A 17,639-nucleotide genomic window follows, 5' to 3' on the forward strand; every position below is an offset into this window, starting at 1 on the left:
CCTCGAATTACAAGAAAAAAGCTGTTTCAATCAATAACTCCCCACCTCGGCAATATTCCGATATTCAACTTTCAAATGACAACACCACTTACCAGCTGACTTGGAAGAAAACTTGTCCCGATGGGCTGCACATACTGCCAATAGTCGATACCCGAGGTCAAGGTCATAACCAGGCTGCGCAGCTACGCGACTTACAACCTGAAACATATAAAAATTAAAAGTACATCACAATCAATTCTGCAACTCAAAGTCAGTAACTAAAGTACCAGAAAACAGTGAGCTACAGGGTGCAATTATAAACCTGTTAACATTAACTCATTTCTATGCAGTCAAAATTAGATATAAACTAAGTCAATAACAGTGATTTCAAAAACATATTGCATCTTACTACAGAGAGGTATCTGGCAACGTCCATAGAAAATCACCGAATAATTAACAAGATATATTTCAACTGTTATAGGGGTAAGAGTTCCTATTTTAGGGGTAAGAGTTGTCATTATCTAAATAAAAACATAGGGAATGGAGAAGAAAGGGTTAATACTTATATACACTTAACAAATGTTTCGACATATCATTATTTGAACGTGGAATACTAATATGTCACAACGCCATAACAAATCTACTATCACCTAATACCGTAATTACGGCGTAGCAATACCAGAGAGAGAGAGAGACGGAGAGAGGAGAGTGTGCGCCGCAAGTCAGCACGTAATCTAATTTTCGATATTGAAGTGTTCAGTCTGCTTGTTCTTCCGTTTGATACTAATCAATACAATGACTGTATATGTCTGCGCGATTACAGGATCCAGAGTGCGCTGCGTAACGAAAACCGGATTGTCATCTACGGGAAAATCATCGAATTCACGACGATCAATTCTATCCTCGCAGAGAGAGGCGCGATTGTGGAAAAAAATAAAATAGATATCTTTGACATCGCGGTCGATTTTCAGATCTATTTAAATCAATCGGCGTTAAATGAATATTTCACATAAAACAAAGTCTTCATCAGATTAAGAATTTACTATATGAAAATTAAAAAGAATTAAAAATGATGTTTAGTATTGAAATCAAAGACACAAGATTTTGGACTCTGTTAAAAAGACAGTCTGCAGGGGCCGGTTCCATAGACAGGGCTTACAACTTACAACCAGTCAAAGACAGACTTAGTCTGAACTCATTTTGGTTCTATAATCAATCTAACAACTGAAGACCAGTCTTAAGGTTTAAGATCACTTTTGGTCTTAAGTCTTGACTATGGAACCGGCCCCAGGTGTCCTAATGACAACAAAAGTATCATCTCAAACGTATCGACAATGAGCAATTTGAACATCTTTATCCACAAACTTTTAACGATCTACGAATCAAGAGACATTTATTGATTGTACGTGAGTTCAGACTCGATCAACTGTTAAATTGATTTTAGAGGTTCAAATACGAGTAATACGAAATAACGACACGACGAGCGTCAAACGCCTTTGTCTTTTCATTGTAGATACAGAACATCATCATCATCATCGTCGCCATCATCATCATCCTCGGCAGAGTCACATCCGCAATTTCACCGACGTAACATAAATCTTATTCAGTACGTCTTAAAGACTGCGCAGCTATTTCTGTGAGTCACAGTGCATTCAATTATCACCGGCGTTATAGTGGAGGCTGCAGCCCTCGGTGATTGATCAGACGACGACGATGCTTATAAAAATGCATGCGTGCTACATAAACGAGGACCGTGGACGACGTGTAAGAGTAACCGTCCGTCTGTCCGTCTGAAAACGACTTATCACACAGAAGTAGACAATATTGTTTGTCGCTGCTAAATATGGGTCGTTACTGGTCGATGGTCAACTATCTGAGCCGTCAGACCCGATACGGTCAATACTCGATGCCACCACCACCACCGCTGAGACCTCCGCACTGGTTATATATCGTGCATATAAAACAGTTGATTTATTCATATTTCTTCTTGTTTATAGATCCATGATTCACAACGAACTGTGTTATAATGGAAACATCGAAGTCGATACGAGGAACTGACCAGTCGTTGATTAGTAACGGATCATAGGAAATATCTGACTCAATCATTATAGTTTATATGAATGATTTGAACCCTAACTCTCGGCTTGGAGCAAATTTTGGTTCAATAACTATTCTAACTGATAAGTACATAATGAACGGGTTTAGAAATCATAAAGATGTCGTCGCAGTAAATCATTGAAAAATATTATACCTCATACATCCACAGACGATGTCAATTGACTCTTCGACCAAAAATGGTGTTAGAGGGCGTTAGTAGTCGAACGAGAGGGCTTTAGTAGTCGAATGAGAGGGCGTTAGTAGTCGAACGAGAGGGCTTTAGTAGTCGAATGAGAGGGCGTTAGTAGTCGAACGAGAGGGCGTTAGTAGTCGAATGAGAGGGCGTTAGTAGTCGAATGAGAGGGCATTAGTAGTCGAACGAGAGGGCGTTAGTAGTCGAACGAGAGGGCGTTAGTAGTCGAACGAGAGGGCGTTAGTAGTCGAACGAGAGGGCGTTAGTAGTCGAACGAGAGGGCGTTAGTAGTCGAATGAGAGGGCGTTAGTAGTCGAACGAGAGGGCGTTAGTAGTCGAATGAGAGGGCGTTAGTAGTCGAATGAGAGGGCATTAGTAGTCGAACGAGAGGGCGTTAGTAGTCGAACGAGAGGGCGTTAGTAGTCGAACGAGAGGGCGTTAGTAGTCGAACGAGAGGGCGTAAGTCGTTGAGAAGGAAATTAACGACATTCAACGATAACCGATGACGAATCAAGTGGCAAACAATGTATCGATATTGCAGTAATCTGTTGAGAGGTCGACGACGGTCGGGATGAAAAGAGCGTTCAACTGTACCGTCAATTGATCACCCGGCAGCAGGTCCTCAGATGACACCTTGCATATCTTATAAAGCGTGGATGTTTGTCTGCCAGCAGTCATGTTGTTGTTAGTCAATGTTTTCGTAACCATTTCTGACCATTAAGTTGTACGAGCGCCGTATAAATGTTTAACAGAAGAGTAAGAAAACGAGACTCGAGTAGAAATAGAGACGGCGAGCTAGAAATTGGACGCAGAACTTGAAACCAGACAGACAGTCGAGCCGATTAGCTTATAATTACCAGATCCGGTTTGCCTTATAAAAAAACAACCACAGAGCTCATTGCGGCTGTAATCTTCTATCAGTTTTTTGCACCGGTCAAGTTCAGGAACGTCGATGGCCAGTTTGTGAAAAATCTATCGGCAAAAAGCGATAAAACAGCAACAGATGATAAAACGTTTATCGATGGGAAAGATCAATTTCTGCCGATGACCAAATCAGTATAATATCACAGTCGATATAGTATTGATGGTGAATATGCGACCATCAGCGTGTGATCGCATTATCCCGATAAGTAGCCTCTGTCCTCTACTCAGTCGACGTGCTGTAACTGAGATTAGGAATATGACAAGACGAATATGTCACTGTTATCATCATCAGTGAATAATACATGGAAAAAATACATACATACATATATTATTAAGATATTCACGACCTGAGTTTCACAGTCGTCACTTAATATAATTCTATGATTTTGTTCCATTTTGGATGCAATAAATCTGTACTAAATACCCGAGAAAAAAATTTGAACCAAGAACTGTTGAACCGGACTGAATTAAAGTTTTCCACGAGTTACATTGATTTCAACTCACTTCAGATGAATGTTATAAATTCAGGACACTCGAACGTCGGTCGTCTTCTGTGACCGCGTTTCGAGTCAACGAAAGCAAATCAAGCGTTATCAAGTACTTACCGTTAAGCAGGAGATGAGAGTTTCTTCGAATGGTTTCTGGAAAGCTCGTGCGTCTGAACACCATTCAAGAAGTTCGCGGGCAGCGTTCTGAAATCCGTGGGGAGTGGCCAAATGCTGAAATAGATAAAATAGCTATGAAAATGTTGCTTAGCGAATAAAAAAAGAATGAATTACTCCTCGTAACTGTTTGCTGAATGTTTCAGTGAGATTTTTTACATTATTCACTTGTAAAAACCGAAACCCATTCCGGCAAATTATGAATAATTTATCATTCTCGATGTATTGTTTTTTTCATCAATTTTTCTTGTGGCAACAACAAGCAGCCGCTATATAACAATCTGTTTATTAATAACCCTTTACGTTTCTACTCAACGCATAATAGACAGAAAATCATGCCACTTTGCTGCACTTACTGCGTCTAGTAATTAACATGATTGTACATCACCGCCCTCTGTCAACATGACCGGACACTAAATACGTACCGCGCCGTGTAATGAATGTACAATTGATTCGAACGAACTGATTGAAACATGTCGTTACAACGGCTTATCAATTCAAATTCTTAACATTCAATTTCTCAGAATTCTTTGATGAAGAAAGGGAGATAAAGTAAGAAGATTAATAAGATATCAAATCAACACAACATAAAGAGAACATTTTGGGCAAATATTCTCCTGATATTGCGTTGTCACTTCAAAGATATTTATTGGCCTTAATTATTCCCTCGCTAGTTCAGGCTGGATGGATGATTGCTTACACAAATCCGGAACCCAAATTTTCAATTTGTACAGAAGAATTTTGTAAATTCGGCCGCCGATCGCAGAACTATATCTGTACTTCCAATCAAATGTATTGTTTCATTCATGGCAGGTGAAAAGGGGTTATAATTTAGAAATATCTATTTATTACACTATAACATTAAACTGACTTGGATAATGTTCTAAGATTGAGATTTCATTCACTTTTTTATATACTTCGATTTGTTATTGATATTAGATGAATTACAGAATGACAACCGACAGAAATACTCATGTTGTCACTTATCGAATTACATGAGTTAGCCATAAGGGAAAGGAGAGAGGGAGAGAGGGGGAGAGGGAGAGAGGGAGGTATATATATATATATATATATATATATATATATACAACTGATAGAAACGAACACTGCGTCAAGTATAAAACGACAGCGGCGACATCAGTATATCGATTTCAAACAGACACCTTACTGATGAAACACTGCTTGTTCTATCGACCGATCTGTCGACCAGTTACCGGTTGCTCGCACATTCTCCAAATGAAATAATGACTCTTAGAAATTCATCCAGAAAAGCGAATCGATGATGTCTCGATGAAAATAATCCTCAGAAAGTAAAAACCTCTGTTTGTCAAGCGGGTTCAGATGGCGTTTACCAATATTGAGAATTGCAAAAATCTTAGCTGCGTTTAAGAATTTATAAAATATCCCGTTTTATGAGGGGCCGATGATACATCTTCGAATGGTATCAATTGTGTAATGATGAATAAATGACATGGATTCACTCCGGGTCTCGTTACATATAAGGTAGGATATAGTAGATCAATAGAACTAGTCCAACTGGTCAGTGATTATACAGATCTATGGTCACAGGTCATCTAAAGACAGACTTAACTTCATCAGTCGCGTATATTTAAATTCTTAATAGTTTTCAACGCGAAAAATCATCAGTAAAACATAGAAAAATCAATAAATGACGATGATTTGAACAAACATTCGGTTTTGACGTCATTTTCAGGAAATTTCTGGTTTTTCTTTGCGATGAAAATCTCATTCATTAAACAACAACAACAACAACGAGGTTTTTCAATCGTTGATCATAATTTTCAATACGATTTTTTTTGCGCTGAAAGATTTTGACGTTTTGTCTGTCGATGACGATGCTGATGACGATGACGACCATGTGCGTGAATTCCCACAGTTTTCACGGTACATTCTACTCATCGAAGCCGAATTAATACTTAATGAGATTTATTAAGATCGCTTGTAATAAATCAAAACAGGCTATAATTTGTACAATGGCGGGAACAGCAATAACCCTCTCCCTCCATACCTCCCTCCCCTCTCCCTCCATACCTCCCTCCCCTCTCCCTCCATACCTCCCTCCCCTCTCCCTCCATACCTCCCTCCCCTCTCCCTCCATACCTCCCTCCCCTCTCCCTCCATACCTCCCTCCCCTCTCCCTCCATACCTCCCACCCCTCTCCCTCCATACCTCCCTCCCCTCTCCCTCCATACCTCCCGCCCCTCTCCCTCCATACCTCCCTCCCCTCTCCCTCCATACCTCCCTCCCCTCTCCCTCAATACCTCCCTCCCCTCTCCCTCCATACCTCCCACCCCTCTCCCTCCATACCTCCCGCCCCTCTCCCTCCATACCTCCCTCCCCTCTCCCTCCATACCTCCCCCTCTCCCTCCCCCTCCATACCTCCCCCTCTCCCTCCCCCTCCATACCACCTCCCCCTCTCCCTCCATACCACCTCCCCCTCTCCCTCCATACCTCCCTCCCCCTTTCCCTCCATACCTCCCTGCCCTCTCCCTCCATACCACCTCCCCCTCTCCCTCCATACCTCCCTCCCCCTCTCCATCCATACCTCCCTCCCCCTCTCCATCCATACCTCCCTCCATACCACCTCCCCCTCTCCCTCCCTCCCCTCTCCATCCATACCTCCCTCCCCTCTCCATCCATACCTCCCTCCCCTCACCTCCCCCCGTTCTACCCTCTACCATCAAAACGTAATGAACTCATAGAACATCTTCCCATAAACCTCACAGAACGTCTTCAGATGCTAAACACCTTTAGATACCTGTGCGTAATTAATTAGTCACTAGTCACTTTGATTAGTCATCTCTAATTCATAAATCATGAAATTAACTAAATAACTGTCAACGCGTCTTGTTCTGATGTGAGTTTTAGATTTCGATGTCCAGCAGGCATCATCGTGATAAGCATATTGTTCTACAGGGTATCGATACAGAGATCAAGGCTTCCACTGATCAAACATTCAATAGTAAAAATTTAACCGTTTTAACAGTTTCAATGAGACGATAAAAATATCAGTGAGATTCAATTACGGGTTATTAGCCTATGACTAGACAGAAAAAAATTCAAATTTAGCTTACATATAGATATCGATATACCTACCTGCTTTATACATAGAAGTCTATCATTAGTTTGTTGGATATGTCGATCCATATCATTCATGGTGGCTGCATTAGGGCTACCTATCAGCCAGACTCGCTGGAGAGTTACATAAGATCAAAATTCTGAAAGATACAAACAGCGAAATTCTATGAAAATACAGATTTAATCGGGGTACATTACGCTAGGTTAAAAGAAAGCATTATCATAAAGGCATCGAGTACAGAATATATTAATTTCAATTCCGTGAAGTGAAAGTAGATAAATTTAGAACATTAAAAACATGATCTACTTTGCAGCAATAAAATCTTTTGTAACGTTCGTTCGTGACGAGTGTGTGTCAGTACAGACAAACAATCATCGCTCTATTATTCAACAATTTATAGGAATTAAACCGACACAAAGTGTAGTTTGTGACCTTATAAATACAGCTCCCTCAACTCACCCCATAATCCCCCCTCCCCCTGACTCTATCCCAAATCTGTACTAAACATTGGCGTTTATTACGCAATTAAAAATGAACAGCCGTTAAGATTAGTGGTTGATAAAAAATTGCAATGAAAGATTTGATTTTCTTGCGTTACCCGACGGAGAAGAGTCAATATGCACAGTTAATATGAATTCATTAGTTTTGACGGTGATTAGGTCCGATTTAAGTAAACACAGTCGGCACGGAAGACTTTATTAATTTCCTCAGCTGAGACTCTCATAAACCGAGAAAGTGGATGCTGATTACTGGGTATATTTTGTCAATAATCAATACACGGATAATGACAAATTCCCAGGTATATGACCTCAAACCAAAATACTACATTCACTGTCTCAACTTATTGCTGTTATAGTGAAAATTCTCTGATCTAGTTATCATAGATCGATAGTTTTGGAGACAAACGAAGAGAACACTTGTTTTCAGTTATAGATAGTTTCCCGAGTCCATGCCCTAATAGAGTGATATTGATGCACCACTCGAGCTAAGAAGACACCAGAAGGTTTCATGGATAATTTCATGATGCAAGTTTTTTTTCACTTTCTGCACGTGTATCAAACACAAGGACTATCCTGTTAGAAATATTCAAACAAATTATGATCTATTCAAATGTAAATACCCTCTCACTTTCAGGTTTAGGACGGGTTTAGTAAGGTCGGGTTAAATGACTCTATCCTCAATAGACGCCTTCATCTACTTAATAGGATAAATCAATTAAGCTACTACTGACTGAAATACACATTTGAAAATGCAACAAGCTTCAGAGGGGGGTGGGTATAATGTGACAGTCAATGATAGATTTACACGTCTATGACATTTAAGAGGGATACAACGAAGCTTCTCTCCACACACAACATCGCCGGTTATATTCATTCAATTCATTTATAAATAACTAACAATCCTCAGTCACACATAAACACGTGTGTGTGTGTAACCTGTCGCTGATCACAGCATCTTTCAGATATATCAAATATATGCTAATATCAATGAGTGAACATCAATCACTTTCTCGCTATTGTTTAAAATATCATCCACGTAATGATCTTTTTTAAACGTGCCGCTTAATTATGACAATGATTAATTAGATCGTAAATGATTAATGATGATCTATCGATTGTGTGTAAAATATTTTAAAAACAGGACTAGCCACGTTCACACTACTGATGACTACTGATGTTCATCCATTCTCATTTGGCCCGGACCTGGAATGGACCGATTTAGAACGGACCACATCGATTGTTTTTTTTTTAAATCAGCTGTTATTACTGGTCCGGCTACTGGCAACACTGCGAATGACAGGCAAAGTTTCTATTCATATATAAAGAAATGGTCCATCCTTAACTAGAGAACGTACTGTTCAAAATAGAACTGACTAGTGCGAAACGCTTGAACGGACTAGTGCGAACGCTTGAACGGACTAGTGCGAACACATGGTCTATTCTAAATTAGAAGAACGTAGTATGAACGCAAAATGGTTTATGAATTCATTTAACTTCACTGCGATAATCAATAGATCTATGCTTTCAACTACACCTTCCAGCAGTTTTATTAATTTCCTCACTGGAGACATTTAGTTCGTGCGAACAAACATTCGATGAAATTCATACGCGCTCAAAATTAACAGCATTTATTCTTCAAAATGCATTCATCTCATATGAGAGTAAAACAAACAGCTATAGCACTAAATAACAGAAGTGATCAGTTATTATTTCATAGCCAATGATGACGACGAGATGGAAGCAAAGTTCGGTATAAATCTAACGAAACCCTAGACACTAAACGAGTCATCAAAATCACAGATTTACAGTCAGTTTTGATAGATTTACAGCAGGTATTATCAGTGCAGTCTGAGCTGACGTTCGTTCGCTGGTCCGAGTTGTTTATTATTCGAATCAGGTAACATCAACGATCTGTGCAAATATACTGTTCACCTTCTTCTTCTACACGACACATAAATTCATCCTCCTCATCTTTTTGTCATCGCCACAACTGCTGCTGTACCTCAGCCGCCTCGCGCTGTACCTCAGCAGCCTCGCGCTGTACCTCAGCTGCCTCACGCTGTTCCTCAGTTGCCTCGCTCTGTACCTCAGCTGCCTCACGCTGTTCCTCAGTTGCCTCGCTCTGTACCTCAGCTGCCTCGCTCTGTACCTCAGCTGCCTCACGCTGTTACTCAGTTGCCTCGCGCTGTACCTCAGCTGCCTCAAGCTGTTCCTCAGTTGCCTCGCGCTGTACCTCAGCAGCCTCACATTGTACTTCAGCCTCGCTCTGTACCTCAGCTGCCTCACATTGTACTTCAGCCTCGCTCTGTACCTCAGTCGCCTCGCTCTGTACCTCAGCAGCCTCACATTGTACTTCAGCCTCGCTCTGTACCTCAGCTGCCTCACGTTGTACCTCAGCCTCATTAAACGATGCAACAGATAATAGAATATTTATCGGTAGCAAACGGAGATTTAGTTTTGGTGTCACTGCATCAATTTCAGTTTGTTAAACATAGGAAATGTTATAATAAAACTTGTTGCTAATAGTTATACATAATATTCAATAGTTGTAGTCTTCCATTTTATGCTTTAGTTAAAGATTTAAAAGAATATCTAACTCATTGAAAAATGAATGTTTCCTTTGTTTCACGCATCAATTCAATACAAGAATGTAATGTTAGATTTTTTCTGTTCTCTTCTGAGTCAAATATTCTTTAAAATCTTTAACCAAAGCGTTAAAATACCTTTGATTCAATTTGTTGTTGTTGTTATTTTCTCAAATAATGATAATGATGTAACAGTTGTGGGATAGTGACCTATAGATAAATCAAAGATTCCATCACTTATTCAACGTTTATCTACATAAGACTCCACGAGAAAAAGGACAAGCCTATTTACCGGGTGATTATACCGGGAATCTTAGGAGCTGTTCGCGTTCACGCCATCCACGCAGGAGGCTGTGTCTGTGTGTCTATTTACCGAGCAAATCTTTCCAAAATGGATCCGCGATGAAATAAGCAATTACGTCGGCGTATAACCACGCTGCCGAGTCACTTGGGGGAAATGATACTGAAAAACATCGCAAATAGTCATTTAATATTCCGACCATGGGAAATACAGCGCACAGAAACGAATCACCATATAAAAACAACATTCAGTTATTCAAACTCAGGGTGTCATGTTGTTTTCAGACATCGAAACGGAGAAAGGTATAATAATAACAACATCAGACATCAGGCAGTATGTCTTGTCGCTAATCATTCCTCCCAGACAGAAGCTGCTAAAGTTCAGGTCGAAATTAGCCGAAGCTCTTCTAAATATGGCTGGGACGCATTACTAATTAGTTTGTTGCGTTGATCAGTTGTTTTTCAAAGAAAAACTAGTCATTGTCTGTTGTTGTTTTGCTGGTTGCTGGTTTAATTTAGTGGATTGTTGTTTGGTTTGCTGGTTTTTTTTGGTTGGATTGTTGTTTGGTTTGCTGGTTTTTTTTGGTTGGATTGTTGTTTGGTTGGTTGGTTATTTAGTCGTTTGGTTGGATTGTCGGGTTGATTTTGCTAACACGTTAAATTTTATCAAGACCTTTTTAATGACAATCTTTGTACAAAATTAATCTGACACATTAAAATGTTCCCGCATCGAAGCATTTTACTTCTTGCGTCCATCAATTAAACAGCGAAACAATCTTATTTCATAGTTAATGATATATATTAACCAGGCGTACTTATTTGAAATGCCCGTCCGCTCTGAGCAAGCGTGCCACGTCGGACACTAGATAGTCATTACAAGCACCAACTGATTAGTGTCATCATATGTAAATGTCTGTTGTGGTCATTATGACTGAAATCAAATTAACACACGAGGCCAGCACGCTACCTCTAATACACTAAACTTAAGAGGATCCTAGTTGGCATACTTGTCAATCATTTCGCTATAATTAAGATGGAGTCACATGATGCAGCAGCAGCACCAGCACCAGCGGCGGCAGCAGCAGCAGCGGAAAGTTTCTCCCAGAAGAGACATCACTGATACGTTAATACTTTCCATTAGCGTAACCTATGTTTCTTTATATCAGCCAGCGGTGCTGCCCCCTATAAGAAACGAGTCTTAAGCGCGCTAGTTATTGCATACACTGCCGTCGAAGTAACCGATAGTGCTACCATCTAACTAACACGCCAATAGCAGACATCCAAATTAAAAAGCGCGATAAGACCTACTAGTGATGCATCACGATATTTCCACCTGCAAGATAAGCAAGTATCATCGGAATCAAAATTCTAAAGAATGGCAAATATGTGGGTGTTGATATTGATATTAACAACATCATGGTATATAGCCTTCCTACTATTGATATACGAGATCATTTTTCAATTTTTAAAGAACTGCATTATTATTTATTTAGAAATGAACTGGCAGATAGGAACGCAGTTTTGCAACAGAAATTTAAATCGCCATTTTTCCAGTTAAGAAAAGATCATTCTTTGAAAGGTTATCTCCATTAGAAGAGTAGATTTTGTTCTAAAATGCAGACACCTGTCATTTCTACCACCCACACCGGAACATCTACCACCGGGCATTCCATCAAATACTACATGAATGGATGAACAGTGTTATATAAGCTGTTGTAATCATGCATATAACTTAATCTCACTGACACTTTTTAGTGACGTCTTTTTAGTGACGTTTAGTAACTGAGAAAACATTTGCAGTTAATCTGCAGAGGTTTACAGTGATGCTAGCACAGTTCTCTAACAACTGATTTCATTAAACATATTCAGGTAACGTTAGACAATAAACTGAAGAGACGTTTGATCACTTTCTGTCAGGAAATTTCAGAAAACGCTAGTTAGCCGATCGCACGGTGGCAAATTGTATGAACTCGAGAATATCAGTTGAGAAATGTATGAACGATATCGTGAACTATCTAAAACATCCAACTGCTTTTTTTGCACGGGTCAAGACTTCCGGCCATTCACAAATTTTCTTCTCTACGTCATCGTATTCGTGGGATAGTTAGAAACTTCGCCAATTACTTCACACCTACACATTCGCATCAGTTCACTTCCTTATTAATGAATTATTTGTGGAGTATTTGTTCATCGTATCTCACCGATCACAGTACGTCTATTATTAATCACCGATATTCAGTTGGTTCCAGCCGAGACAGACATGAAATGAATCCAGAAGGTCTACTTATTGTATATCCGATACAGCTCGTGTAGCGGGTTATACTTATCTAATGTAATCTACACTGTATCTCTACTAACAGTAGATTATGCTGACAGATTCAGTCATGTCTCTATAAGAAACCATTTCGTGATTTCAGAAAATCAAGAAAAATAGGTCGCAACAGCGAAGTCTTATACACGTTACAAGTCCGTCACAAGTCTGTTACTGGTGCCCCAATTTAGTGAATGCCTGCCCTAAAGACAGGGCTATAGGAGGTTTGTAGGATGCGTGTCTTCAAATATAGACTAAATTGTAATTATTTACTGCATATCCCGGGAGAGGTAATGTAAGTGAAGTCATTGGATCACCTTCATGATATGACACCATTCACTATTGACTCCTCCTCAACTCATGCAGAGAGACACTGAAAATAGTCTTAGCTTTTTATCAGTGCTAATCAAAGGTGTGTAAACCTGTGCTAATAACTCACAACCGGCGCAAGTTCAAAAATATAACGTCCTTAACATTTGATGACAAGTTTTTATCCGGTGATGAAATAATGATACATCATGGATCTCACAGCGTACACCACACAGTGCCAGGTTGTTCTGTAGTATCATATGACAAGTTCAATGGCTACATATTTCATGACTGCTGCTAACATGCTGGATATTTATGAGTGAGCAATAAATGATCAGATAAAAGCGGATATGGAATAAATCATATGTGATTATAATCGGGACCTCTATAGTTCAACTACTGAACCAGTTGTTTATCCGTATAGAATCCAATCATCGGTTAAACAACACATGAATTCTGTACTTAGTATTTCATTCATATTTAATGCTATTTGATAATGAACTGAAGCTACACTTTCATTACCGAGTTCAAAGGTGTTAGTAACATTCTTCTCCCTCATTATCACTGACTGTCAACAGTCGCTAGTTGATATCAGGTAAGTGGCTAGTTGCCTACAAGACAAAGCTTGAATTGACAACCAGTACAAGTAGTATTGCCTATCTAACAGCTATTAAGCCTTCATTGAAGACCCCTTTTAGACTATGCCTGGGTACCATTTTCAACAAGGCTCTGCATTGACCACCTATGATGTAGACATATCGATCAATAGAAGGCTTTGAGGTTTAAAGATGTAATATTACACCTTTCAACAGTTCCTTCAACAACTTTAACACTAATAAACAGTCATCATATTGTCATCATTAACTATTGAACCAGTCATTATCGAGTTAGTTTTCATCAAAGAATGATTCATAATCTGAATATTTCAAAGGTCTAAATGTGATAACTCCATATGAACGCAATAGGTTCTTCCATAACGCGGTCTCTTGTTGTGGCTATTATGCTGAAACTTTCCTACTTTGCCAATTTGCTGCAATAACTATAAATCAATCAGTTTAGCTTCGTTCGTTTTTCACTTTGTTTTACGGCGACGACGCAGATAGATTTCTGCAGATATTGCGCACTTGTCAACATGAGGGATCAGGGCAACTTGTGACGCTTAATGACATGATAATTGAAATCTGAATGGTAAGATTAAGCTTCTCTTTCCCATACGAGCCAAACAAAGTAGATTTTGTCTCGTGGTCATAAGGTGAAGTCGTGTCCGCAGCTTTATGCATCCTTCTCGATAACCGGCCGCTGCAACCAAATACTCACCATCATCGCCAATGACAACGATGATGCAGTATAGAATCAATCGATTAATCACTAGCATCGCAGGACAACAATCCAGCGATAAAAATAGGACATTTCCGTCAGTGAGGATAGATTGAGGGGAGATAGTGAGGGATAGATTGAGGGGAGGAAGGAGAGATAGTGAGGGATAGATTGAGGGGAGGAAGGAGGAAATATGAGGGTAGATAGTGAGGGATAGATTGAGGGAAGGAAGGAGAGATGAGGGGAGATAGTGAGGGATAGATTGAGGGGAGGAAGGAGGAGATAGTGAGGGATAGATTGAGGGGAGGAAGGAGAGATGAGGGGAGATAATGAGGGATAGATTGAGGAGAGATGAGGGGAGATAGTGAGGTATAGATTGAGGGAATGAGGGAACAGTGTTAGCGACAGGGAGATACTGACGGATGGATAGAAGGGAATTGGTGTAATAACCATCGATGAAACAATCAAGAATCCGTATTATGACAATATAGAAAATCCCAACACTCAAGAAAAGGCTTTCCTCTAGTTAATGATTTATATTCGTTTTCACGTTTATCCTAATAGTAATCTTTGACAGTATTCCTGAAGATGACTATTAGGATAAGTGTGAAACATCATACAAACTACTAGCTCAAGGAAACATCTCAGACTGTGGGATTTTCTTTATTTAATTGGTGTAATGTTGGTCTAGGATTGTCTGGTGAAGTATATATATCTCAACAGCAAGTACTGTCTAACTCAGTAATTCAGTAAATACTTCTACTGTCGGTTCTCTTCAATATTAACACATATAACCTATCATTAAACCGCTGCAACAATGTTATACACCATTTAAACTGCTCACTGTATATACTAAAACCATACATCGATTGATCAATGAATTTCTGTGGTTAACTAATTTTAGCTTTTTTCCGCTATATCGGAATACATCGGTCAAAACTTGTGCTTCAAGTCTTTATAAAACCTACATCGAGGTCTTACTTCCAGTAGGGTAAAAATTCATGAATATCAAACTCCAATTTGCTTAACTCCAGTTATGTCGGGGGAGTGTTTAATAAGATTGTTTTCACCTCTTGAGAGAGAGTTGGATAGAACTAATAATAGAATAGATTATATACATAATATTGCTCAATGATTCTGCTTCGGTTCTGAAACCACACAATATCTGTCTCTATTCATTGATACATACACATACAGCATAATGTCCTGCGGTTAGAGCTAATCATAAATCAGTCTCGAGAATTGATCACCAGGAAACGCGATTGATTTATCATCGCACAATGAAGCATATTTCACAAAAAAAAAAGAATTGAACCGGTTACGTGATCACGATCCGATACATTGATCGTATAGTATATAAAACACGATTATACACATTCTATTATAATTTACATGAGAGAATGACACTAAAGAGATGACGATCCACGGACAGTCGGTCAAAATCAAAATTGGATTTACCCGCCATAAAAAGTTTATCATCGATATAAAACTAATGATATCAGTCCGTAAATAAGGAAGTTGATGAAATCAGTCTTTTGAGCAAAAAGAAAATGTTTTCATCGATGTCAACATCACTGAAAAGAGCCATAATGTCGTCCCCTAGATGGCGTGGTAATCGAGCCAAAAAACCTCATAAACTATCATATAAACCTTATCAATAAAATTCTCAAAGTTGCACCGATGAAAATATCACTGAAATTCTTCTGAACTGATTGTATTTCGCTCCTCGACAAACTGATTGATCTTAAGCTCGTTTACACGATACAGTAAAAAAAACAGTCAGCACTTAACTCTAACCTCACACAAAAATAATGAAAATGTCAATGTTACTGTTACTGTTGTTGATATTTACAAGTACACTCAACGCAGCATGCACATCGCAGAACAGTTAAACTATTGAACGTGAGAAGCTGAAAAATGCATACCTGACTCAGAACATGTAGCAACGACTCCATCACAGCCACCCTCGAGAGAATTACTTCTTTTTTAATAACGGACTATGAAACAATTTTCACGCAGACACTGACCGAGAATGATGACAGTTAGATATATGTTCACATGTATCCAGTATTGTTGAACTAGCTGTATCACAGCGATGACAACACATATATACACACATATATATATATATATATATACACTTACAGGAGAAAGAGAGAGCGGAGAGAGCAGAAAGAGCGGAGAGATGGTGATTTCTGGTAACAATCAGATCAGTTGAGTGTTAAATACCGATACAGTTGATTTCACCTAATATTTCTAACCCGATGCTTCATGCGTTCGTCTGATCACGTGTACAGTGTATATATCTCTCACATTACTCTTCACTTCATTAATTATAAACCGAATGAATCGGTTAATTAGTGAATTAACGAGATAGTGTAAGTCGCTCTCACACTCAAAATACTAATTCCTCACAAAGGAGTGAAAATACACTCATCTAAGAAAGCAGCCTCAAGAGGTTATTGAAATGTTCAACAGTCTGGACTAATATCCGAGACCAGACATAAATCCTTAAAAGTATAGAAATGTGCTAAGACTGGTTTTATCTGGTCTATATAACGGGTGCCTGTGTGTGATATATTGTGGAAACTATCGGAAGATAATTCTTCGTTTTACCTTTAAACTCCTAATGGAAGTCACTATTCCTTCCTATGATTACACTGTTTGTAATTATACAGTTGCTAAGTGACATCGTTCTTCACCTAACAGTCTCTCACCATGTCATATAGTATTAACTGATGTTTATCTAGATTAATTCCAAGAGACTCGCTGATCTAGACTAACTGATCTGGACTCGCTGATCTGGACTCGCTGATCTAGACTCGCTGATCTAGACTCGCTGATCTGGACTCGCTGATCTAGACTCGCTGATCTAGACTCGCTGATCTAGACTCGCTGATCTAGACTTACTGATCTAGACTTACTGATCTAGACTCGCTGATCTAGACTCGCTGATCTAGACTTACTGATCTAGACTTACTGATCTAGACTTACTGATCTGGACTCACTGATCTAGACTAACTGATCTAGACTTACTGATCTAGACTTGCTGATCTAGACTTACTGATCTAGACTTACTGATCTAGACTTACTGATCTAGACTCGCTGATCTAGACTTACTGATGTAGACTTACTGATCTAGACTTACTGATGTAGACTTACTGATCTGGACTTACTGATCTGGACTTGCTGATCTGGACTTGCTGATCTAGACTTGCTGATCTAGACTTACTGATGTAGACTTACTGATCTGGACTTACTGATCTAGACTCGCTGATCTGGACTTACTGATCTAGACTCGCTGATCTGGACTTACTGATCTGGACTCGCTGATCTGGACTCGCTGATCTGGACTTGCTGAT

At 39.3% G+C, this 17,639-nt stretch overlaps 1 protein-coding gene across 4 annotated transcripts in view; it reads right to left on the bottom strand.

Moving 5' to 3' along the window:
* LOC141903547 (zinc finger MIZ domain-containing protein 1-like) overlaps window positions 1-17,639 on the bottom strand; it is a 96,857-nt gene that overhangs the window by 35,271 nt on the left and 43,947 nt on the right. For all 4 annotated transcript variants that reach the window (XM_074791699.1, XM_074791696.1, XM_074791697.1 and 1 more), the window contains 3 exons: window positions 6,973-7,094; window positions 3,799-3,912; window positions 93-198 (listed from right to left, as the gene is read on the bottom strand). In XM_074791699.1, the coding sequence (XP_074647800.1) occupies window positions 93-198; window positions 3,799-3,912; window positions 6,973-7,032 (280 nt within the window). In that variant the 5' untranslated portion in view covers window positions 7,033-7,094. The remainder of the gene's footprint in view (window positions 1-92; window positions 199-3,798; window positions 3,913-6,972; window positions 7,095-17,639) is intronic.

This window comes from Tubulanus polymorphus, chromosome 4 (genome assembly GCF_964204645.1).
Source record: "Tubulanus polymorphus chromosome 4, tnTubPoly1.2, whole genome shotgun sequence".
In the NCBI taxonomy this organism is placed as follows: Eukaryota; Metazoa; Nemertea; class Palaeonemertea; order Tubulaniformes; family Tubulanidae; genus Tubulanus; species Tubulanus polymorphus.